Genomic DNA, 27,559 nt, shown 5'->3' on the forward strand with positions numbered 1-27,559 from the left:
TTTGGAGTACCTAAATAATATCATGGAAAGAAAACACAATTCATCTCTATCGTTCATTGAAGTTGATGGCTAATTTATAACAAAACTTTTCAATATTGCCAATCATTTAAATTACTATTTCACTAGTAAAATGGACAAACTCAGAAGTTAAATTACAACATTGAACAGTGAACCATCCAATTTGTGTATAAAATATCTAATAATGAATGAGAATAGATGATGTTTTGAATTTGGTCATGTTAATGTGGGAGAGGTAGAAAAACTATTGTTATCCATCAATAATGATAAGCCACAAGGTATAGACAACCTTGATGGGAAACTATTGAGAATGGTATCACACTGTATTGCCACCCCTATTTGCTATATCTTTAACCAAAGCCTAAAGGAGTGTGTGTGTTCACATGTGTGGAAGGAAGCTATAGCAAAACACCCTTTCCTGGCTCTAACAGCCGCCCAATCAGTTTCCTGCATGTTCTTAGTAAACTGATGGAGAGAATTGTGTTTGACCAAATACAATAATATTTTCCAGAGAAGAAGTTAACCCTTTAGACCCCATTAGAATTATAGAATGCTGCTGTAGCTTACTGGGGATTTTCAAGATAAAGCTCATGTTCTCACACATTTAAAACAAACAGACATAGCAAAAAAAAGTTTACTTAGTTTTAAAGAGTACAACCTCTCTTTAATGACACTGCATTCATGTCAATAGGAATAAAACAAATGTTGTCTTCCATTGTGTGAAGACACCCCTTATCAAAATGTACCAAGTATAATATATTTATAAATGTTATTTACATATAAATAAATAAAATATCCAAAATGTGACCAAAGGACAATATTCAAAACCCGTGCAAAGTGGGCAATTTGATTGACAACGATTCTTTCTTCTGTAACAATGTAAAAATGCAAACAACTATTCAGAGACTATTGGAAAATGTAGGTAACCTCTCTCAATACGATTTAGTACAGACCAGGCCTGACACCAAATGTAGAAATAGTAGCCTACTTTGACAACAATTCAATTAATGCAACAAGTATTAGAAAGTGTTAGCAATTGATGCTATTCTACAATAACACAAACCCCAAAGCAAATCAGGGGGAGAAAAATAGGTTTATTCGAAGAGGACAAATCAAAGATGTTATGCTGGAAGGTAGATGTTCAGTCTCACTGTCCTCAGATTTTTCTCCAACGAACAAAGGGACAGGACGCCATTTATATCCCCACACCCTAGCCTGGGGTTGACCAATCAGAAGGCCTTGCAGTACAACTGGGCCGAAGGCCCAGACTCAATGTATACGTAGCACACGTTGCTCTGGGTTCAGGAGGGACATTCCACAGATTCTAAACAGCTGTTGAACTGAAACCCAACTCCTATTTACATTTCCCTAGGTACTCTAGTTTTTAGTCCTCTCATCCTCGTATCTTCTGCGTTGTGTATTTATCTTCAAAATATTCTTATAATTGCGACAGATAAACAGACAAGATACAAAACACAACACCTGCTCAAAGAAAATAAAGGATTTGTAGGACAAATTAATATTTCACAATGTCACCTTAGTGTTTGCATTCAGCCTACAACATGTCATGGAACTTCTAGAAGCACTTCCCATCCTGCAAAGTGGCACAGAACACTTAGAGCATTCAAAGGAGCCTGCTTTCAAATGAGTTACAACTCAGTCCACACGCACTGGTGCCACACTCTTGGCTCCCCTCTTCATGCCACTGTAGCCATATCACAAAGTGAATGCACAAGCTGCATTTGAATGCCTTCAGGGACCAGTGTATGCGGTTTCTGGGAAGAGGCTTTTGCAGGGTCCCCCACACAATGTACTCATTTATGATGACAATGTTGAGCTTCCCCCAAAACACATACTTCCACTATTTTCAGCCTGTGCGTCCAACATTGTAATAGCTCCTCAATTGGTCAAGATGGTCAACCTTGGCCATTTTCTTGTTGTAATCCATTACAAGATCTGGAACAGATATAACTTCCTACCACTTCCTCTTAGAGCTACCCCCTACTTGTTTCAATTTCCACCTGAATAAATACCCAAATCTAACTGCCTGTAGCTCTGGCCCAGAAGCAAGGATATGCATATTCTTGGTACCATTTGAAAGAAAACACTCTGAAGTTTGTGTAAATGTGAATTGAATGTAGGAGAATATAACACAATAGATCTGGTTTAGATAATACAATGAAAAAAAACATTTTTTTTATTTTTTATTGTTGTATCATCATCTTTAAAATTAACAAGATAAAACAAACATTCAGATAGGATGATGGGGACAATTTCAGTGAAAATTATAAGAGGGCAACAGTACTTGTGCAAAGTTTCAGAATGATAACTTCCAAAATGAGTGTGCTACATGACATTTATCATGAAGTCACCCAGGTGTCCCACACAAGTAGCCCAAATGTACCCAAGTGGCCAAATTGGTGAAGGTATACATTTTGAAACAAATAACTATATACAAAATGCCAAAATTGTATTCTAACACCCCCCCAAAAAATAGTTTTAGAAAAATAAATGGGGGAAAAAATATGAAGAAAAAAATATATACATTTACAAAATAACATGGGTAACTATTTACACACTTTCAATATTTGGAAGACCCTCAGTCCTCCAAATATAGCATATAAAATGTATTTATATAGCCCTTCGTACATCAGCTAATATCTCAGAAACTCAGCCTAAAACCCCAAACAGCAAGCAATGCAGGTGTAGAAGCACGGTGGCTAGGAAAAACTCCCTAGAAAAGGACAAAACCTAGGAAGAAACCTAGAGAGGAGCCAGGCTATGAGGGGTGGACAGTCCTCTTCTGGCTGTGCCGGGTGGAGATTATAACAGAACATGGTCGGGATTTTTCATAGATGAAGGGTGAAATAATAATGAATAATAATCACAGTAGTTGTAGAGGATGCAACAGGACAGCACCTCTAGAGTAAATATGAACAGTTTAGGGTTCCATAGCCGCAGGCAGAACAGTTGAAACTGGAACAGCAGCAAGGCCAGGAGGACTGGGGACAGCAAGGTGTTATCATACCAGGTAGTCCCGACGCATGGTCCTAGGGCTCAGGTCCTCCGAAAGAGAGAATTAGAGAGAGCATACTTAAATTCACACAGGACACTGGATAAGACAGAAGAAGTACTCCAGATATAACAGACTGACCCTAGCCCCCCGACACATAAACTACTGCAGCATAAATACTGGAGGCTGAGACAGGAGGGGTCAGGAAACACTGTGGCCCCATCCGATGAGACCCCCGGACAGTGCCAAACAGGAAGGATATAACATCACCCACTTTGTCAAAGCTCTACACAATATTGGGCTGCTGAGGTATAATAAACATATATATATATATATAGAGTACAGGGAACATAAGGTTGAATATATTATTATAGACCTGCTACATCTACTGTCTCTTTTCTATTATGAAATTTCAGCTAGATCTACTGTCTCTATTATATTATAACAGACCAGCTAGATCTACTGTCTCCATTTCATTTTGGCCATTGTTGTGGGCCTGCCCTCCACTCAACAGCCTCAAATAGGCTATTTCATTTCACAAATAATATTTTCTATTGTTAATTTCAAACAAGGCATTAGCATGGGAGGAACTTACCAGTCCAAAACGGTGACATTGTTCCTCTTCTGCAGGCACGTTACAGATTATACACAATGGCTACAACGGTGTCCTCTCCGTTCAAAAAATATTCCTCCACTTGGGAATCGCTAAATGAATCGTCCTACAACAATCTCTGTCTCACTTTACGATCAATTTATTCTAAAATTGTGTGTACATCTGTATATCTAGACTTAGATTTAGCTTTCCCTGACTTAGTCGTCATACTAATTGATATATAAACAGCTGAATCTGCGCGTTTACCAAAACAACGCCGTGCGTAAAATGCGTAGCTCCTTCCGGAATAAAATTTCAATAGCGAATGACTCTTTACGCTGCCGTTTACGACATGGGTTGGTCTTCCAACACACAACCATTGCATATTGCCGCTTACCTCAGCTCATTGGCTATCTACCCAGCTAGATTTCAAGACGATCAGTGGTCATTGGGTTAAAATACAGTCAATCAACGAGACAGTGGTCATATAATTGGTGCACAATGAGCTCGTCACTCGTTGTCTTCCAATCGTTTTTCCCGGGTCAATACGTCCCGCAAAATGACCCATCAAATTTGGTTGTGTTACAAACAAACAGTTGATTGCAAGGAAACCAAACATGACTGGATAAAGCCAGGTATAGTCTGTGTATTTACGTCGGATGTTTCATCGAAAATTGAATGACACGAAATTCAATGAGATAAGCGTTCACAAAATGTTTTGTGTTAGGCAATTAAAAATGGATTTAACTGAACAAAAGACCACTCATTGTGTAACAATGAGCCTTGGGATTGCAAACAGAGCAAGATCTTCAAAGGTAAACGATTTATTTCAATGCAATCTGTGATTTTGTTACGCAAGAGCTAGTTGATCAAGTAGTTTGATACGGGGCTCAGATAATCTGTGCTCAGATAATCGCATCGTATTCTTTCACTGTAAATCCTTTTTTAAATCTGACAACACAGTTGGATTAGCAAGATTCTAGGCTTTTGAAGCATGCGAGACACTTGTATTTTCAGGAATGTTTAATATGACTATTTGTGGCGAACACCGTATGTTGTCGAATTCAAACCCGGATCCGGTATGGGTGGTTCAGAGAGGTTATTAAAACAACTCCAAAATCCCTGCCACTTTCACTTTAGGCCCAGGCTATGTGGTACAAGGGTGAATTGTGGAACTTGGGGTAGACACACTCCATGGAAATGTAAGCTCCCGTCTCAGTTGTGTCCTACCTCTTCTCCTCCCTCTTCCTCCTCCACTCTCTCTGCTTCATCCTCTCCCTCTGCTTTGTCCTCTCCCTCCTCTCCCTCCCTCTCCTCCTCTTCATATTCTTCTCCCTCCACTCTCCTCTCCCTCCTCTTCACTCTTCTCTTCCTCTCTCCTCTCCTTCACTCTCCTCTTCCTCTCTCCCTCTACTCTCCCTCCTCTTCACTCTCCTCTTTCTCTCTCCCTCCACTCTCCTATTGCTCCACTCCTCCCTCCACATAACTATCCCTCCAATCATCTGTAACTCCTTATCCTCCCTGCCTTTTGCTGCTAAGCCCTGATTCTCCATATCACTTCCTTCACTTTCACTGACCTAGAGGAACATAGTAACAGAGGGAGAGAAGCAAAAAATAGGATACAATTGTGGTCAGGAACATAATCTCTCTCTCTCCCTTTCACACTGTTTCTCTCTTCCTTCCGCTCTCTCTTTTTCCTCAACCATACACATATTAGGAAGCGAGTAAGGGATTTCCATAATAAATTATGTGATACAGTTACACGACTCCCATCCCCCCCCCCCCCCCCACACACACACGCTCTCCTCCAATCAACTCTTGCTTTCTTGCCTGACAGACTACCTATAGTGTATGCTGGAAATTTTGGGTTTATCTTTTATTAAAACAAAACGTTTGATCAATTAAATACGTATACCGAACTTGTTTCTAAGTGGACTCTGCGACGAGGTTAGCTTTTATCCACCAGGACCACTATTTCTTGTCCCGGAATCCTGCTTACAGTTTGAAGCCTGCTTTACTGAGATGCTAAGCTGCTAGCCATCAAGCTAACGAAGTTGGTACCAGAGGAGTTTTTGCAATGGAGCCCTCTTTGTCTGGAGAAAGAAATGAACAGTTCCAGTGCTGTAGGAGCTTTATCTACTATGCTTTATTTCAGGACAAACCGGATCACTCAGTTCCAAGATGGCTTCCTTGATCACGCACGTCGCTAGCCTACGTAAGAAACTGGGGAAAACGCAGAGTGGAATGTTTACATTTTCTACGCCGGTGGCTGGATGGCGTTCGCGCTTGTTGGATACATCTCCGCCTTGTCGTTTGTCGTTATCCGACTGGTCGGTGTTGCCCAGAGCTCCCCCATCGAAGGAGCACAGCAAGAGGAGCAAGGCAATCAACGTTGGTCGCATGTCACGAGCCGTGGAAGCCAAAGACAGAGGCCTCCCGCAAAGCAGTCTACACTCCCAACAAGAGGCCCCGTGAGGATACAAACAACGAATAGTTTCGCTGTCCTGGAGCCTGATCTTCCTGCACCTTCGATGCTGGGTGTGCCCATGTCTTCAGCCACAGTGCCTACTACTACGATTTCGAAGTCGACAAACTTTCGTCCCTGCTCTGTATCGAGCGGGGCTCCTCTATCTGTCGGAGGCCTGCACCAGGTGCCGGGAGCAACCGTTCCTGGTGCAAAAACAATGTCCTATCCTGGAGATCGAATAAATTACATTACTAAGCTGCTCCCGAATGTATTACGTCAGAACATGGAAATCGATTATATCGTAGTCCATGTGGGTTTAGTGACATTATGAAGGGCAGCTCTGAACAGTTGAAACTGAATTTTAAAGGGCTGATTGACTCTCTGCTAGACACTAACAAAATACCCATCATATCTGGCCGTGTGCCCTCTCTGAATTGTGGCATTGAATGCTTTAGCAGGATTTTTTCTCTTCACAACTGGCTACGTGATTATTGCAGCTAATTGGGTGTACCTTTTGTTGACAATTTAGATACCTTTTGGAAACAAACAACACATTTTATAAGGAGGAAGGGATCCCCCCTATCATTTGTGTTCCTGGATCCTTTCACAACACTCTATATACAGTGTGTGCAAATGTAGTAAGATTAGGGAGGTAAGGCAATAGGCCATGGTGGCGAGATAATTACAATTTAGCATTAACACTGGAGTGATAATGTGCAGAAGATGAATGTGCAAGTAGAGATAATGGGGTTCAAAGGAGCAAAAAAAATCTAACAATATGGGGATGAGTTGGGTGGGCTGTTTACAGATGGGGTGCGTACAGGTGCAATGATCGGTAAGCTGCTCTGACAGCTGATGCTTAAATTTAGTGAGGGAGATATAAGACTTCAGCTTCAGTGATTTTTGAAATTCGTTCCAGTCAATGGCAGCAGAGAACTTGAAGGAAAGGCGGCCAAATAGGAGTTGGCTTTGGGGATGACGAGTGAAATATACCTGCTGGAGCGTATACTACGGGTGGGTGCTGCTATGGTGACCAGTGAACTGAGATAAGGCGGGGCTTTACCTAGCAAATACTTAGATGAATGGGGCCAGTGGGTTTAGCGACGAATATGAAGCGAGGGACAGCCACCGAGAGCATACAGGTCACAGTGGTGGGTAGTATATGGGGCTTTGGTGACATAACCGATGGCACTGTGATAGACTACATCCAATTTGCTGAGTAGAGTGTTGGAGGCTATTTTGTAAATGACATCACCAAAGTCAAGGATCGGTAGGATGGTCAGTTTTACGAGGGTATGTTTGGCAGCATGAGTGAAGGATGCTTTGTTGCGAAATAGGAAGCCGATTCTAGATTTAATGTTGGATTAGAGATGCTTGATGTGAGTCTGGAAGGAGAGTTTACAGTCTAACCAGACACCTAGGTATTTGTAGATGTCGACATATTCTAAATCAGAACCGTCCAGAGTAGTGATGCTAGACGGGTGGGCGGGTGCGGGCAGCGATCGGTTTAAGAGCATGCATTTAGCTTTACTTGCATTTAAGAGCAGTTGGAGGCCACTGAAGGAGTGTTGTATGGCCATGAAGCACGTCTGGAGGTTAGTTAACACAGGGCCAGATGTATACAGAATGGGGTCGTCTGCATGGAGGTGGATTAGTGAATCACCAGCAGCAAGAGCGACATCATTGATGTATACAGAGAAGAGTGTCGGTCCGGGAATTGAACCCTGTGGCACCCCCATAGAGACTACCAGAGGTCCGGACAACAGGTCATCTGATTTGACACACTGAACTCTATCTGAGAAGTAGTTGGTGAACCAGGCAAGGCAGTCATTTGAGAAAACAAGGCTGTTGAGTCTGCTGATAAGAATGCGGTGATTGACAGAGTCGAAAGCCTTGGCCAGGTTGATGAAGACGGCTGCACAGTATTGTCTTTTATTGGCTGTTATGATATCGTTTAGGATCTTGGGCATGGCTGAAGGCTAAGCTTTCAAATAATAGGAAAACAAGGCCCTGTATAGCATATTAGTATCTGCACCTAGCAAAATTGACAAACCATAACCTAAGCCCAACAGATAAACACAATTATTCTAGCGGTGGCTATTTCGGTGGCTATTTGTCTGTTTGGCTAGCTAGTGAAAGTGACAGCTGAGTTTGACGCTTCGTGAGTGCAACCCATATTTACCGCTATGCACAACTTTTCTTGCCTGACAGACTAACTAATTAGCTAGCTAGCTTGCTATAGCAAGCAGCTTGGGCCATTTCCATATCATTTACATAGGTAGAAACAACCAACTAGTTAGCTGACTATATTCAGCTAAGCACTTCTACAATTTCCATGCTCCACCGCTGATGTGCTCGCCTGTACCAACCAAGTAATCATGACAATCTATTCCCCAAGTTTCACTGTATCGACAACACCAAAAGAAGTCATATGACAGCATACCCTGTTTCTGGTTGATGACAACAGCCACGCGAATACAACAACAGGTTGTTTGCAACAGGTTTTTTAAAGTTATTTTAAGAAAAACAAGGCCATTCTCGGCCACTATAGTAATTTATAGAAAGTCAGTTGATGGCCACTATGGGTTCGAAAAACTGCTGACTGCCAACATGCATATAGAGAAGGGCACTCAACTTGTATTGCACTGATTCAGATGACAGATGATTGGTTGATGCTTTTGATGCATACAATCACATATTTAACATGTGTAAATATTTATACCTTTGATTTGATTTATTTGTATGACCATAACAAGATTCAACAACCGAGACAAAAACTGAACAAGTTCCACAGACATGTGGTCAGGAAATCAAACACAGAATGAGCAGTATGGCTGGTGGCATTGTCATGCTGGAGGGTCATGTCAGGATGAGCCTGCAGAAAGGGAATCAAATGAGGGAGGAGGTTGTCTTCCTCAACTCTGGCGCTTTGTCAGAGTGACCATCGGGTTCTTGGTCACCTCCCTCACCAAGGCGCTTCTCCACCGATTACTCCGTTTGGCTGGATGGCCAGCTGTAGGAGGAGTCTTGGTGGTTCCAAACGTCTTCCATTTAAGAATGATGGAGGCCACTGTGTTCTTGGGGACCTTCAATGCCGCAGCCATTTTTTTGGTACCCTTCCCCAGATCCATGTCTCGGCATAATCCTGTCTCGGAGTTCTACGGACAATTCCTTCATCCTCATGGCTTGATTTTTGCTCTGACACTCACTTTCAACTCTGGGACCTTATATAGACAGGTGTGTGCCTTACCAAATCATGTCCAACCCATTGAATTTACCACAGGTGGACTCCAATCAAGTTGTAGAAACATATCAAGGATGATCAATGGAAACAGAATGCACATGTGCTCAATTTCGAGTCCCATAGCTAAAGGTCTGAATACAGACTACTCAATCGAGGGAAAGATGAACGGAGGAAATTACAGAGAGATCCTTGATGAAAACCTGCTTCAGAGATCTCAGGACCTTGGTCTTTTACCAAATAGGGCTATCTTCTGTATACCACCCCTAACAACTGAATGGTTCAAACGCATTAAGCAGGAAAGAAATACTACAAATTAACTTTTAACATTTCAAGTAACACCTGTTAGTTGAAATGCATTCCAGGTGACTACCTCATGAAGCTGGTTGAGAGATTTCCAAGAGTGTGCAAAGCTGTCATCGAGGCAAAGTTTTGCCACTTCGAAGAATCTAAAATCTAAAATATATTTTGATTTGTTTTAGACTTTTTTGGTTACTACATGATTCAATATGTGTTATTTCATAGTTTTGATGTGTTCACTATTATTCTATAATGTAGAAAATAGTAAACATAAAGAAAATCCCTGGAATGAGTTGGTGTATCCAAACTTTTGACTGGTACTGTATATATTTTTTTAAATCCCCTTGATCAGAGCTAGATTATAGCTCTGGTCCAGAGCATTAGAGCACTACAGGCACCCATACCAACCGAGACATGTTTTTTTAACCTTTATTTTACTAGGCAAGTCAGTTAAGAACAAATTCTTATTTTCAATGACGGCCTAGTAACAGTGGGTTAACTGCCTTGTTCAGGGGCAGAACGACAGATTTTTACCTTGTCAGACGCTCTGACCACTAGGCTACCTGCCCCCCAGGGTTAAGGTTTGTGCTTTGAGGTTCACAGACCAGGTGCCCTAAGCGTGCATCATCTGCAGCTGGATGCTTCCCTGTTGTTAATGGTTGTTTGGGGTATCTATTTGGGGTTGTTTGTGGTTGTTTTGCATTGTTTGTAGTTGTTTGTGATTGTTTGCGTTACCTGTTTGTGGTTGTTTGGGGTACCTGTTTGTGGTTGTTTATGGTGGTTTGTGGTTGTTTGGGGTGATTATTAGGACCCCATATTTCTGATTTGGGGTTGTTTGGGGGTTATTTGAAGTACTTGTTTGGGGTTGGCATATGCATAGACTTATTAGAATGGGCTTGGAACCTCTAATGCTGGCAATTTGACTGGGAAACTCATGAGTACACTCAAAATGGCTGCCTGGTATTGCGAGGCAATCTTTTCCATGGTCATGTAGAACATTCATTCAAATTATGTTAACTGATGTGAAACAACAAATCACATCACGTATTGATGGGTACACTTCCTGCTTTCACTTCCTGCTTTGCTCCTATGGGTATACTCGCAATGACCGCCAGTCCACCCATTATGCCATCATTGAATAGGATGACAGTTCTATTCATTCTATTTCTATGGTTTGTGTTTGTTTGGGGTTGTTTGGAGTACCTTATTTGTGGTTGTTTGGGGTATATGTTTGTGGTTGTTTGGGGTATCTGTTTGTGGTTGTTGATTAGTAGGACCGGGGAAGTCCTGACAATACCTGATCAGAAAATATAGGGCCCAGCGCTGTCCTGTCAGTACTGAGAGTGGAACAAATTGTATGTTGTCTCCGGTGTGTTCTATTTCAGATGGGAATCACGTCCAGGGATAACTCCACCCCTGTGTTCCTGTCTCAAAACATCAGCCACCACCTGACTGGCACTGCACGCACCATAGGAGCTGCACTGGTTGGACACTTTGGTAAACAACCAACATTTATTCAAATTAATTTGGTGCCCTTAACTGTTGTGGAAGACGTGTGAAATTGTATTTCTGTAAAGAGAAACTTTAGTATTCGGATCATATTATTTTCTAAGACTAACCAAATACACAGTGAACTCCTGTTTAACCCTTTACACTTGTGGGAATTGGCCTATATGGATAGGGCTAAATTGAAATGTTTCTTACAGAATAGTTATGAAATGCATAACCACGGTAGCAATTGAAAGGGAACAGTTTGGAGATAAGTTGAGTACACAACAGGTCACCTCAGACAAGACTGAATCCAAACATGGCACTGTTGATTTTATGTCCATTTTACATTTACAGAAAATACTCTGGATGCATTCAGTAGCATTTCCTGGACAACAAAATGAAAAGGGTTTGAGTGAGAGGACTAACTGGTGTCTCCAAGTGGCAACACACCTCTCCAAGGTGTGCACAGTCCTTAAGCAATTTCAATGCACTTTTTATGCCTTAAAGAAGAGTCTAACTATAAGATACTTTTTTGAGCTTTCCTGGTTGTGCTGTTGAGGAACTAGAGCAAGCACACTTGTAGTTGTTTTGTGAGGAACACAACTCTGCTACCCCTCCATCACACAATTACTGTTATTGTTTACGCAATCCAAAAATGGTCTATTCTAAATCGCAATATGGGTCAGGTGGACATGATTTGAAAGCCTGTTCTAATGCCAACATGACTAGCTAAGTTATAAAATATGATCTTATGGTGTTAGGCTTTCACAAGGCAATTCAGAGAAACACATCGTCATTTTGGTGCGTGAGTGCATTCAGGGGCATGTGAATTTTCTTCACAATAAATAAACAAATAAGTAAATTATGTTCAAAACAACCCAAGGTATTACACAGTGGCTGTCAGTGCCGTTAAAGATGTGGAAAGACATTTTTTTTCATGAGCATGGCCTTATTTGTATTAGAGCATATTGAATGACTCTCTTTCATATTCCATTCGCCCAGTTCAATGTAACAGCAATAGGTTTAGGCTACTACATGATACTCGTACTTCCGGCGCCGACAGAGATGGCCGCCTCGCTTCGCGTTCCTAGGAAACTATGCAGTTTTTTGTTTTTTTACGTGTTATTTCTTACATTAGTACCCCAGGTCATCTTAGGTTTCATTACATACAGTCGAGAAGAACTACTGAATATAAGATCAGCGTCAACTCACCATCAGTACGACCAAGAATATGTTTTTCGCGACGCGGATCCTGTGTTCTGCCTTTCAAACAGGACAACGGAATGGATCCCATGCAGCGACCCAAAAAAACGACTCCGAAAAAGAGGGAAACGAGGCGGTCTTCTGGTCAGACTCCGGAGACGGGCACATCGTGCACCACTCCCTAGCATTCTTCTCGCCAATGTCCAGTCTCTTGACAACAAGGTTGATGAAATCTGAGCAAGGGTAGCATTCCAGAGGGACATCAGAGACTGTAACTGTTTGCTTCACGGAAACATGGCTCACATGGAGAGACGCTATCGGAGGCGGTGCAGCCAGTGGGTTTCTCCACGCATCGCACCGACAGAAACAAACATCTTTCTGGTAAGAAGAGGGGCGGGGGCGTATGCCTTATGGCTAACGAGACATGGTGTGATGAAAGAAACATACAGGAACTCAAATCCTTCTGTTCACCTGATTTAGAATTCCTCACAATCAAATGTAGACCGCATTATCTACCAAGGGAATTCTCTTCGATTATAATCACAGCCGTATATATCCCCCCCCAAGCAGACACATCGATGGCTCTGAACGAACTTTATTTGACTCTTTGCAAACTGGAATCCATTTATGCGGAGGCTGCATTCATTGTAGCTGGGGATTTTAACAAGGCTAATCTGAAAACAAGACTCCCTAAATTTTATCAGCATATCGATTGCGCAACCAGGGGTGGAAAAACCTTGGATCATTGTTACTCTAACTTCCGCGACGCATATAAGGCCCTGCTCCGCCCTCCTTTCGGAAAAGCTGACCACGACTCCATTTTGTTGATCCCTGCCTACAGACAGAAACTAAAACAAGAGGCTCCCACGCTGAGGTCTGTCCAATGCTGGTCCGACCAAGCTGACTCCACACTCCAAGACTGCTTCCATCACGTGGACTGGGATATGTTTCGTATTGCGTCAGATAACAATATTGACGAATACGCTGATTCGGTGTGCGAGTTCATTAGAACGTGCGTTGAAGATGTGGTTCCCATAGCAACGATTAAAACATTCCCTAACCAGAAACCGTGGATTGATGGCAGCATTCACGTGAAACTGAAAGCGCGAACCACTGCTTTTAATCAGGGCAAGGTGACTGGTAACATGACCGAATACAAACAGTGCAGCTATTCCCTCCGCAAGGCTATCAAACAAGCTAAGCGTCAGTACAGAGACAAAGTAGAATCTCAATTCAACGGCTCAGACACAAGAGGCATGTGGCAGGGTCTACAGTCAATCACGGACTACAAGAAGAAATCCAGCCCAGTCACGGACCAGGATGTATTGCTCCCAGGCAGACTAAATAACTTTTTTGCCCGCTTTGAGGACAATACAGTGCCACTGACACGGCCTGCAACGAAAACATGCGGACTCTCCTTCACTGCAGCCGAGGTGAGTAAGACATTTAAACGTGTTAACCCTCGCAAGGCTGCAGGCCCAGACGGCATCCCCAGCCGCGCCCTCAGAGCATGCGCAGACCAGCTGGCCGGTGTGTTTACGGACATATTCAATCAATCCCTATACCAGTCTGCTGTTCCCACATGCTTCAAGAGGGCCACCATTGTTCCTGTTCCCAAGAAAGCTAAGGTAACTGAGCTAAACGACTACCGCCCCGTAGCACTCACTTCCGTCATCATGAAGTGCTTTGAGAGACTAGTCAAGGACCATATCACCTCCACCCTACCTGACACCCTAGACCCACTCCAATTTGCTTACCGCCCAAATAGGTCCACAGACGATTCAATCTCAACCACACTGCACACTGCCCTAACCCATCTGGACAAGAGGGATACCTATGTGAGAATGCTGTTCATCGACTACAGCTCGGCATTCAACACCATAGTACCCTCCAAGCTCGTCATCAAGCTCGAGACCCTGGGTCTCGACCCCGCCCTGTGCAACTGGGTACTGGACTTCCTGACGGGCCGCCCCCCAGGTGGTGAGGGTAGGCAACAACATCTCCACCCCGCTGATCCTCAACACTGGGGCCCCACAAGGGTGCGTTCTGAGCCCTCTCCTGTACTCCCTGTTCACCCACGACTGCGTGGCCATGCACGCCTCCAACTCAATCATCAAGTTTGCGGACGACACAACAGTGGTAGGCTTGATTACCAACAATGACGAGACGGCCTACAGGGAGGAGGTGAGGGCCCTCGGAGTGTGGTGTCAGGAAAATAACCTCACACTCAACGTCAACAAAACTAAGGAGATGATTGTGGACTTCAGGAAACAGCAGAGGGAACACCCCCCTATCCACATTGATGGAACAGTAGTGGAGAGGGTAGCAAGTTTTAAGTTCCTCGGCATACACATCACAGACAAACTGAATTGGTCCACTCACACAGACAGTATCGTGAAGAAGGCGCAGCAGCGGAGGCTGAAGAAATTCGGCTTGTCACCAAAAGCACTCACAAACTTCTACAGATGCACAATCGAGAGCATCCTGGCGGGCTGTATCACCGCCTGGTACGGCAACTGCTCCGCCCACAACCGTAAGGCTCTCCAGAGGGTAGTGAGGTCTGCACAACGCATCACCGGGGGCAAACTACCTGCCCTCCAGCACACCAACACCACCCGATGTTACAGGAAGGCCACAAAGATCATCAAGGACATCAACCACCCGAGCCACTGCCTGTTCACCCCGCTATCATCCAGAAGGCGAGGTCAGTACAGGTGCATCAAAGCTGGGACCGAGAGACTGAAAAACAGCTTCTATCTCAAGGCCATCAGACTGTTAAACATCAACCACTAACATTGAGTGGCTGCTGCCAACACACTGACACTGACACTGACTCAACTCCAGCCACTTTAATAATGGGAATTGATGGGAAATTATGTAAATATATCACTAGCCACTTTAAACAATGCTACCTTATATAATGTTACTTACCCTACATTATTCATCTCATATGCATACGTATATACTGTACCCTATATCATCGACTGCATCCTTATGTAATACATGTATCACTAGCCACTTTAACTATGCCACTTTGTTTACATACTCATCTCATATGTATATACTGTACTCGATACCATCTACTGTATCTTGCCTATGCTGCTCTGTACCATCACTCATTCATATATCCTTATGTACATATTCTTTATCCCCTTACACTGTGTATAAGACAGTAGTTTTGGAATTGTTAGTTAGATTACTTGTTGGTTACTACTGCATTGTCGGAACTAGAAGCACAAGCATTTCGCTACACTCGCATTAACATCTGCTAACCATGTGTATGTGACAAATCAAATTTGATTTGATTTGACATTTTCCCTATACCCATCATGAAGTTGCTACAACCTAGCCTATGAATGAAAGTTTACAACGTTGGTGCACACAGGTCGATAGACAAATTTGAGGTGACAGACAGTGACTTTCAATATCTCCTTAAAAACTCTTGACTGCATCTAGCTGATAACTTGTTCTCAACTAGCCTACCTGGTTCAATAAAGATGAAATAAAAATAAAATAAAAAATATTGGGTGTAATCATTAGTCCAACAGTTGCAAACGAGAGTTCCTATTGGACAAATTCAGATTTTTTTCCTGCTTTCTTCCACTTAAGAAAGGTTTTTCAACAGAATCAGCGGAATGAATACACCCATGATCAAGTGTAAACACAGTTCACTTTAATAGCAGCCACGTTGTATTCCTTCTCGCATCTAAGAGCTTTCCTCCTCTTACATTTTCCCTTCGCTTTTGCACAACACATCAGCTGTATGTGACCAGGTGAAAGAAACTTTCCAAGCCAAACCGCTACACACAGCCTACATCGTTGTCATCATATTAGCTAAGGTAACATCTTAGTCAGCATAGACAATTGAGCTAATGCGTTAGTAAACCTTTGCTTCTCCTTCATTTTGGAAGAAATAAATATTTTCAGAACTGTCCAGCTATTGTTTTTCACTCTCTTTGAGTCAGCTACTCTCCACATTTTATACACTGCAGTGCTAGCTATCTGTAGTTTATGCTTTCAGTACTATATTAATTCTCTGATCCTTTGATTGGGTGGACAACATGTCAGTTGATGCTGCAAGAGCTCTCATTGGCTGGAGCATGCCCTCCAGAAGTTCTCATAATTAGTGTGTAAGTCTATGGAAGGGGGTGGAGAACCATGGACATCCTAGGTTTTGTATTGAAGTCAATGTACCCAGAGGAGGACAGAAGCTAACTTTCCTCCAGCAACACCATGGTGCTACCCTATGGAGTGCTGTTGAGGCTACTGTAAAACGTCTTTGCAAAATAGTGTGTTTTAATCAATTATTTGGTGACGTGATTATATTTAGGTTAGTTTTATCTAAAAATGATCATGTTTTACAATTTACATTTTTATGAAATTCACTGAGGAGGATGGTCCTCCCCTTCTTCCTCTGAGGATCCTCCACTGGTATGACTGCATGTCATATTGTAACTCTACATCATCTTGTAACTCTACATCAAACTCTACATCTTGTAACTCTACATAAACGTTGACACTGTATATGACATGAGTTTTATGATTTGGAGATGTGAAGTATACCTTTGGACTGACAGGTGTTTGGCTTGCTTGTTTTACATCAAAGCGGTATTTATTATAATCCTCAACATCTCATCTTTCAAAATACATTGTGTCATCTTAATTTACAGCATTTTCCTCACTCAGACAACAAAACATTAGCAAAAGTTGACCAATTACCAGGGTGGACGGGTGCAAGTCTGAATGAGGGAAATGCTGAAAATTAAGATGACTCAATGCAGTGTCAAGTTTAGAACGGTTATCCGTTAAAACACATACAGTGCTGTGAAGCGCAGAGCCAGAGCTCTGATGTTATTGTTCAGCCACTACATTCAAATTTTGTAACTTATTAGTACCCAAATCTGGCGTTTCCAACCCGTATACGGGTACGAGTGTAAAGAGTTAAGAAATGTAAGTGTGCTTTCATCAAAGGTCAATCTGTATGGTACTATTAACTGTTCACAGTATACAGTTTGAACCTGTGTTGTGATGTTGGTCAGGAGTGCGGACGTTCGCTCCCAGCAGTGCAGGGGATAGCTTTCTGTACCTTGGAGGGCCGGCGGTGATCCTAAGCATGGTTGCTATGGCGGCAGACGATGGAGCGCTGTACGCAGCAGTGAAAGTTCTGCTGTCTGTGTTGGAGACAAGCCCTGCCATGGAGCGCGAGATGACACGCATCAACGGCTACAAGGTAGGTACAACCCAAACACCTGTCATTAAAGTCGTGTTCATTAGGCACCAAATGGAATAAAATGGACTGAAACGGTGTGATTAACTGGACTTCTCTTGCGGAATGTTTTGAAATGTTTTCCACTGCATCCCCTAATGAACACAACCCAGTCAGGTCTTTACGAAACGGAATGGATAGAATTATGGTGCCTAATGACATACATATCTGTACAATAATGACAATAATTACATAAAAAAGTGGTTGCCTTGGAATGATGACTCTGTTCCCCATCTCCTCCTCCCTGTCTCTAGCTCCTAGCATTCCTGCTGAAGATTAAGAGCAGTGTGTTGAGCAGTAGAACCTTCCAGCTGGTGCTGTCTCTGTCTGGTTCAGTGGACCACCTGGGATCTGGAGCCGCTTGTCTACACAACAGACCCGCCTTCAATGCTCTGCTCTGTGACCTGGAGGTACCATACTCCTGTCTGGCCCCACACCAACCCTACATTCTCAAATCAACTATCAATTAAATATATAAATATACACTGGGTGTACAACATTTTAGGAACACCTGCTCTTTCCATGACATAGCTTTCACCGGGATTCACCTGGTCAGTCTATGATCCCTTATTGCTGTCACTTGCTAAATCCACTTCAATCAGTGTATATGAAGGGAAGAAGATGGGTTAAATATTTTTTTTATGCCTTGTGACAATTGAGACGGATTGTGTATGTGTGTTATTTTAAGGGTGAAAGGGCAAGACAAAATATTTAAGTGCTTTTGAACGGGGTATGGAAGTAAGTGCCAGGCGCACCCATTTCAGTGTGTCAAGAACTGCAACGCTGCTTGGTTTTTCATGCTCAATAGTTTCCTGTGTGTATCAAGAATGGTCCACCACCCAAAGGACATCCAGCCACTTTGACACAAGTGTGGGCCAGCATCCCCGTGGAACGCTTTTGAGTCAACATGGTCCAGCATCCCTGTGGAACGCTTTTGACACCTTGTAGAGTTCATGCCCCGACGAATTGAGGCTGTTCTGAGGGGGGGGGGGGGTGCAACTCAATATTAGGAAGGTGTTCTAACATTTGCTCCTTCCCTTGAAGGTGTGGAAGAACACTGCGGAAAGTCTGGACCTGTCAGTTCTCAATCACTTTGCTGAAATCCTGACATCATCAAGGTAGAGTATCTTCATGAGCCATCAACGCGAAATGTTGTGCTACCCTTGTTAAAATTACACACTTACTTTACTTCAACCACAAGTAAATTGAACATGGAACTTATGCACCTCCACCCACTCTTTCCCCCAGTGGTGACCATGGTAATGCAAAGGTCATGCATAACCTGGGTCTGGTGCCTAAACTGCTCTTCCTATTGGCTGACCCCATGGTGACCCCCAGGAAAGTAAAGGTTGCCACCTGTATCATCACTTGCCTGCTTAGAGGACACTTCACCTCCACCGACATACGCAGGTACACACACCTCTGTGTCACAGGCATATGCAGTACTTACATGTTTCGTTTTAGCGTTGTCTTTTATGGGACAGCCATTCATTCTTCTTATTGTGCTGTGTGTGTGTCACTAGTATACTAAACCAGGTGTGTGTTTTCTATTTGTTCCAGACTTGGCCTCTTCCTGTTGTACACCGTGCCTCCCCCAAGTGTGAGTGAAAGCTCTGGACTCTCTGACTCTCTTGATGAGGAAACCAAAGGTACAGCCCCACAAGTAGCCAATAGCTCTATTCCAGTCCAGCCTAATCTTGCGTGGACAGATGCACGTAACATAACTGGTGTCATAGTGTTTGTCAACAGACTGTGGGATGCGACGAAGAACAAGGAACTTGGTTCCAGCACACATTTTTTTCAGATAAATTCTGATTTTGCAGGTGTTTGCGTCTTTGTAATTTCGGTAGGAAAGGGGACATTTGGCCCATAGACTTGTCTGTAACTTGCGAAAAGAGGTTGGAGCTTCCGCCCTGCTTCCACTCCTCGTTATAGTATTGTCTAACACATCTCACCCAGAACTTAATCGAGCATCTGACGACACATTTTAGTTCTGGTTTTCCAAGATTAAGTCCAGCCTAGCCTAACCCTAATCACATCCTTAACGCCCCCGCATAAACGAATTAGCATAACAATTAAAAAATCCCAGTCAATATCTGTCTGTTTAAATTAGAGATATGTTTTTTTTGCAATCCACCACATCCACCAAGGTCAGCCTTCCGCATCTGCGGTGGAAGGTGGCAGAGCTACAGCAGTTTTTGTCAGACCAAGAGTCATCCCGAAAATCGGTCTTCTCACAAAAACGTCTGTAGTGTCCAAACGGTTTTGCCTACAAACTAATATGACCCCTCTATGGAAAGACAAACATGATGGTGTTCTATGTTTTACTCTACGACCGCCACAAGAGTCACGGGACTCATCTGAAGTTGGTACCGACGATTTGCCAATTTCTGTCTGTAGCGTCCGAACAGTTTAGGCTACACACATGTGACCCCGACATCGAAAGGTGAGACTCTCACAAACATGTTGGTTGTTTTGCTCTAGGGTGCCCACAAGCCTCACAAGACTTGTCTGAATGTAGCCCAGTACCAGTTTTGTTTAAATCTGGAAGTACATTATACCCTTAGTGTACAAAATATTAAGAACACCTGTTCATAGACTGAACAGGTAAATCCTCTTGGACTTTTCACACATGACAGTGTCTAGGGTTTAATGAGAATGGTGCGACAAACAAAAAATCATTGATGAGCAATCAAAGGAGCTCAAGAATCGTGCAAACTAACAGGTGGGCCACAAAGAGACAAATAACAGTGCAGTACAACAGTGGTGTGCAGAACGGCATCTCGGAATGCAGAACTCGTCGGTCCTTGTCACGGATGGGCTATTGCAGCACCATCCTGCTGGCCCCATCCCTCCTGGTGTCAACTGGTGGTGGTGTAAGGGTGTGGGGAATGTTTCCTGACACACGTTTGGTCCCTTGATACCGATTGAGCAGCGTTTCCATTCCCTGAAGAATTCAGGCTGTTCTGGCGGAAAAGGGAGGTCCGACCTGGTTCTAGATGGTTGAACCTAATACACTGACCACTGAATGGAGGACAGACACAAAACTTACTTCCTTTGGATAAATGTTTTGACTGTGTTTTGCCATGTATGAATATGTTATATGTTATTCAATGCATTTCTATGGGCTAATAGCAGTAAGACCATATTCAACTATTTTTTTGTGTATCTTTTTTTATACTTACAGGGGACCTAAAATTCAAATTCAAATTGCTAAATGATCCATGGTATGGCCATCTTAAAACAATGCCATATATTAGCTTAGTAGAAACCCAACCACTGTCAGTGTTTAGTAATTATCTCCTCTCTCCTGTAGCTCAAAGTTTCAGTCCAGCCAGACTAGTGTGGGTCCGTAATCAACTGCTGTCTTCTCTCTGTGACCTCATCAGCTCAGACAGTCTTCTCACTGCCGAGTGAGTACCTGCAGGGTCAAACCACTCACCATCGGGTTAACATGGGTTTCAATGGAACTACTGCATTTTTAACATGTTTGATCTACTGTGTGTGTGTGTGTCCACCTGCAGTGAGCAGAAAGAGCTGATCCAGACACTGGGCAGTGATTGGTTCCTGCTGTTCCTGCAGCCCCGCCTCCACTCTTCCACCCTGTGCCTAGGGCTCCGCCTACTCACACTTCTCCTGGCCAATCAGAGCGAGCGGAACAGCTTCAGAGAGGGCGTGTTCCCGGGCACCCTAGTAGAGAGCCTGGATGAACCCTCTGTTGTCATAGGTATGATATACTTTTGTTTAGATACTGTATGTTTTATAGTTCATTAACATGATTTGTATTATGTTTCATAAACATAAACATGTTGTTAATTCTTTTGACCCAGTCTTTCATTCTATTCATTCCACGTTGCAATGTTAAAGAAATCATTGGCATGTAGCTAGCTAGCTAGCTAGGTTCAATAATGATGAGAGACAAGAACTTCAATAAATGGGCCTAATGATTTAATAAATAATTTATACTGAACAAAAATATAAACACAACATGTAAAGTGTTGGTTTCATGTTTCATGAACTGAAATAAAAGATCCCCAAATTTTTCCATAGGGACAAAATGCTTATTTCTCTCAAAAATGTTTTTTCAAATATGTTTACATCCCTGATTTTTTTTCTTCCTTTGCCAAGATTATCCATCCACCTGACAGGTGTTCAATAAGCTGATTAAACAGCATGATCATTACACAGGTGCAACTTGTGTTGGGGACAGTGAAAGGCCACTCTTTTGAGGGAGTGTGCAATTGGCATGATGACTGCAGGAATGTCCACCAGAGCTGTTGCGAGAGAATTGAATGTACATTTCTCTACCATAAGCTGCCACAAACTTCATTTTAGAGTATTTGTCAGTATGTCCAACTGGCCTCACAACCGCAGACCTCATGTAACCACGCCAGCCCAGGACCTTCACATCTGGCTTCTTCACCTGCCAGTATCATCTGAGACCACCCAGACACTTGATGAACTGAGGAGTATTTCTAATAAAGCCCTTTGGTATGGAGAAACTCATTCTAATTGTCAGGGCCTGGCTCCCAAGTGTGTGGGGTGGGCCTGGCTCCCAAGTAGGTGGGCCCACCCATGGCTGCGCTCCTGCCCAGTCATGTGAAATCCATAGACTATGGACTAATGCATTTAATTAAATTGACTGTTTTCTTATATGAACTGTTACTCAGTAAAATCTTTGAAATTGTTGAATGTTGCATTTATATTTTTGTTCAGTATATAACTAGGCAACAAGAACTTAATGATTTGATGAATAATGTATAAATAGGCAACAACCAGCTGTCAAGTCAATAATATAGTTATGGAGGATAGCTAGGCTAAAGGCAAGCTAACACACAATAACATCAAGCAGCTGAAATGACTGCAAACTATGTGCACTTTTGTTTCTTTTACCTTCATTTCTTTATCGCGATTTTCTTTGTTTATAATGATCCTGATAACTAAATTTGCTTCCTTGCTCATAGAAGCTGTCAGTCACGCCTGTGGGAGAGTGGATGTTAACAGGAATTACCTGTGGAATGCGGGTATTGTGGTGTTATAACTCCCTGCTATCAACCAATCAGCATCCAGGATCCAAACAACCCGTTTTCTAATTGTTTATATTACATGAATAGATATGCAAAGAAGTTTATACTCTCATCGTGTCGACTGTGTAGACTTACACTCTAATCAATGGCTTGTTGTTTTGTGTACTACCCTCCAACCGAACGTATTGTAAAACACCTTAAATACCCACCGGAGTCTGGCACCGGTGGTGTATTTTTTCCTTTAATGTATTGTATGGTATTTGTCTTTGTGTGTCTCTTAGACAACCTGAGAGCTTATGAGTGGTCCTATGAGTGTCAGAGTGTCACCTGCGCAGGCTTCGACGTGCTGCAAAGGCTTCTGGTCCGCCAGCCTCACCTGCCTCAGGTGTACGGAGCGCTGGCCACTCTACTGCTGGGGAAGAGAGGAGGAGAAACGCCTGACGGACAGGTAACGTGACACTAACTGACCTGGATATAAAGTAGTTCAAGTACATTAAAGTAACTTAAGTTATATTGAAGTGACATGGCAAGATATTAGGAACATTTTAATAGGGCTCCTACCACTCCTGTTATTTTGAACAATTCAATTCTCATGATTAACTGTAAAGTAAATCAAACAAAGCTAAATCTATTTTGGCATCCATGAGATGATTCCTGTGTTGGACTTTAAAAGTGTATGTCCTCTGTGGTCTCCTCTGTAGCTGGATCTGGATGAAGTTCTACAGGCAGTGATTGACAGCACAGAGTACACAAACTCTGCTCCCTTACAGCTGTGTTCCAAGTCTGCAGCCATGCTACTGGAGCTGGTCAAGGCCATCATCACACAGGTGAGACAACTGGGTTCAAAACATAACATAGAAGTTATTTTACATTCTCACTCTGAGACAATTGCGCTAATGTAATCTCAAAGCACTTAACATTGTAAATGGTTACTATTAATGGCATCAGTTTAAACTTACTATACACCCTTCCTCAATCTAAATACTGTCCTGTTTGTTGTCGCTCTCCATGTATAGCGGTCATCTGCCGCTGATGCATCTTGGGAGTTGCAGTTTCCCGGCAGTGTTATGCAGTTCCTCTGTCTGGTACACAATCACCGCCCCCGAGACCCACTATGGACGTCTCCAGAGTTTCTACACACGCTCGCCAGCACTGTGTTTCCCCCTGAGGTGTGTGTGTCTTTCTCCTCCTCTATTTCATATTCCTTTTGTAGTGGCATCAGACCTATGATGGGGGTTTTGATAAATAGTGAAATTCTTGCTCTCATCTCCTCAGAGTGAAGAGGAGGTGTGTCAGCCAACCAGGAAGCAGGTGTGTGACTTCATCCGTATCCTCTTAATGGACAGCCTGCTCAACGTGCCTGCCAAAGAACACACACACCCCCTACTGCTGCTACTGGAGGTACACACACACACACACACACACACACACACACACACACACACACTGGTGAGGTTAATAAACAACTGTATTCCCCTGCTTTATCCAGGATGTGCCGCTCTTGGCCCAGTTATAAGACAGAGAGGGAGAGTATTCATTGAGTACCTTAGCATGCACACTAATATTTCAATATTAACCTTTCAAGCGCGGAACCCCTCGACAACATTTCTCTGGAAATATGTAACTTTCACACATTAACAAGTCCAATACAGCAAATGAAAGATAAACATCTTGTTAATCTACCCATCGTGTCCGATTCAATGAATGCTTTACAGCTAACGCAAAACATATGATTATGTTAGATCACCGCCAAGTCGAAAAAACACAGCCATTTTTCCAGCCAAAGATAGGAGTCACAAAATGCAGAAATAGATACAATTAATCACTAACCTTTGATAATCTTCACCAGATGACACTCATAGGACATCATGTTACACAATACATGTATGTATTGTTCGATAATGTGCATATTTATATGCAAAAATCTCAGTTTACATTGGCACCTAACGTGTAGTAATGTTTTGATTCCAAAACATCCGGTGATTTTGCAGAAATACTCATAATAAACATTGATAAAAGATACTAGTGTTATTCACAGAATTAAAGATAGACTTCTCCTTAATCTCTCTGGGACATGTGGGACGCTAGCGTCCCACCTGGCCAAAAGCCAGGGAAAATGCAGAGCGCCAAAATCAAACTTTCATTAAATCACACATGCAAGATAGCAAATAAAAGCTACACTTATTGTGAATCCAGCCAAAATGTCAGATTCCAAAAACGCTTTTTGGGCGATTGCAAACGATGCTATTATCTGAGGATAGCACCTCCGTAAACAAAGAGAGAAACCATATTTCAACCCTGCAGTCGCGACACAAAACACAGAAATAAAAATATAATTCATGCCTTACCTTTGATGAGCTTCTTTTGTTGGCACTCCAATATGTCCCATAAACATCACAAATGGTCCTTTTGTTCGATTAATTCCGTCGATATATATCCAAAATGTCAATTTATTTGGCGTGTTTGATCCAGAAAAACACAGGTTCCAACTTGCTCAACGTGACAACATAATATCTCAAAGTTACCTGTAAACTTTGCCAAAACATTTCAAACTACTTTTGTAACACAACGTTAGAAAATACCTAACGTAAATAATCGGTAAAATTGAAGACAGGATGATCTGTGTTCAATACAGGAAGTAAACAAACTAAAGCATGCTTTCTGGTCACGCGCCTCTATCTAACAGTACACTTCAAGTGACCCTCAAGATGGCCGTACTTCTTCATTACACAAAGGAATAACCTCAACCAATTTCTAAAGACTGTTGACATCCAGTGGAAGCGATAGGTACTACAAGAAGGTCCCTTAGAAATCTGGATTCCCAATGAAAATCCATTGAAAAGAGGGTGACCTAAAAAAAAAGATCTGAATGGTTTGTCAGAAGTGTGATTGACTTGGAGTTACATTGTGTTGTTTAAGTGTTCCCTTTATTTTTTTGAGCAGTGTATATTTACGCGTAGCTGTCTTTCTCTGTCGTCTCTCTGTTGAAACCAATCGATCCGTCTATGGGTAGTGGCTCAATGTAAGGCTCTGGTTGTCCACCAGAGATCACAAAGTCATTCTTCTTTGGTAGTGGAGTGTTTGTTAGAATAGATGCTTCAGATGTACCAAGAGGGATCTGTTCTTTCCCCTCGTGTCTTTGGACAAATTCTAGGACCAATTTTACCTGCACAGCTGCTGACTGTGAATGTTTCTGGTCTCCTATGGAAGGCTATCTTCTCGTGTTGAGGTTTAGAGCTTCAGAGTTTCTAACCATTTCAAAGTGTGGACCACGTTCTCACATATTTTGGTCTCATAGTGATCTCAATGATTGATTTACATGCCAGCTGCTGGCGTGTAAAGTTGTCGGGAGCTGAACCCTGAATAATCAATCATTAAGACCACTACGAGACCAAAATACATGTTTTGGTCTTGTAGTTTTAACCATTCGTGACATCTGGTTTACACCGTCCGTGTGCTTAGTCTGTAGAGTTTAAACCATATCGTAACATTCAGCTCATGCTGTCTGTCAGGCTGGTATAATGTACATTTCTTTAACGAGTCCTTTTTAAGCACTCTGGCCAAAAGGGGCATTCCATCACACCAACACAATGTCTGTTCTCACTTGGGCATGGTTACTGGCTGGGCACAAGTTGATATGAAAAGCAATTCTCATTTAGAAGGCTAAAATCACATTGCTATCTTCACAAAAGTATTTTCATATTTAATCATATATTTTATACAACATTTAGATGTAAACTTGGTACATAGGATGTGTACACTTTCAGAGTTACAGTTACTTAGTTATACCATCCATAATGGCATCACAAAATAACAAACCATATGACAGGATTATTCTTTAGATCCCCACGGACCATTCTTAATATTCCTATCTTATGAATATTGTTCCAATGTTCATTCTTTGGCCGTTCGAGTTTTTGGCGGCAAAGGTCTTCTGTAGACAAAGGGTTTTCTTTCCCAATACTGCAGGGCAAAAAATAGAACGTTCTCTCTGAATTTACGACCCGATGTTAAGGTGTCAAGATTGGCACAGCCCCCCTTCCCCTCTTCTGTTGGAGAGACGAGGTCTGGCTATCTTCAAACATTTGCCTAGCTAATGGGTCTTTTGATCCACTGTCAGGTGAGTCATGACACTGTCTATAGCATGCTATTAGATACTCATAGACTCACATCTTGACTGGCTGCATCACCATTTGGTATGGCAACTGCTTGGCATCCAACCTCAAGGCGCTACAGAGGGTAGTGCGTATGGCCTAGTACATCACTGGGGTCAAGCTTCTATACCAGGCGGTGTCAAATTAAGGCCCTAAAAAGTGTCAAAGACTCCAGCCACCCAAGTCACAGACTGTTCTCTACGCTACTTCACGTCTAGTGGTACCAATGCACCAAGTCTGGAAGCAACCAGACCCTGAACAGTTTCTACCCCCAAGCCATAAGACTGCTAAATAGTTAACCAATAGCTACCCGGGCTATCTGCATTAACCCTATTTGCACTCACTCTTTTGACTCATCACATACGCTGCTGTTACTGTTTATTATCTATCCTGTTGCATAGTAATTTATCCCTACGTATATGTACATATCTACCTCAATTGCCTCGTACCCCCACAACAACTCGGTACGGGTACCCTGTACATACATATAGCCAAGTTATCATTACTCATTATGTATTTATTCCTTGTGTTATTATTTTTATATTATTTGTAAAAAAAAAATATATATATATATATATATTGTTGGGAAGGGCCAATAAGAAAGCATTTCACTGTTAGTGTTCACCTTTTATTTATGGAGCATTTGACAATGCTCCAAATCATTTATTTTATTTGACTTCCAATCATTTTGCTAATGCTAGTTAGCATTGGCTTGCGAAACTACCTCTAACTTCTTTCATACTTTACACAGATGGATAACATGTCTACTAGTTCATCTGACTCTGGG

The 27,559-nt window shown here is 42.5% G+C and overlaps 1 protein-coding gene across 1 annotated transcript in view; it reads left to right on the plus strand.

Annotated features, from left to right (window-relative positions):
* Positions 1-27,559, plus strand: part of wdfy4 (WDFY family member 4) — a 183,762-nt gene that overhangs the window by 74,936 nt on the left and 81,267 nt on the right. Inside the window, 12 exon segments of the mRNA XM_029641018.2 lie at positions 11,017-11,128; positions 17,365-17,555; positions 17,846-18,001; positions 18,636-18,709; positions 18,840-19,001; positions 19,152-19,240; positions 20,908-21,004; positions 21,116-21,318; positions 22,900-23,066; positions 23,320-23,445; positions 23,635-23,787; positions 23,894-24,019. Of these exon segments, the coding sequence (XP_029496878.2) occupies positions 11,017-11,128; positions 17,365-17,555; positions 17,846-18,001; positions 18,636-18,709; positions 18,840-19,001; positions 19,152-19,240; positions 20,908-21,004; positions 21,116-21,318; positions 22,900-23,066; positions 23,320-23,445; positions 23,635-23,787; positions 23,894-24,019 (1,656 nt within the window).

Source organism: Oncorhynchus nerka, linkage group LG28, assembly GCF_034236695.1.
Source record: "Oncorhynchus nerka isolate Pitt River linkage group LG28, Oner_Uvic_2.0, whole genome shotgun sequence".
NCBI lineage: Eukaryota > Metazoa > Chordata > Actinopteri > Salmoniformes > Salmonidae > Oncorhynchus > Oncorhynchus nerka.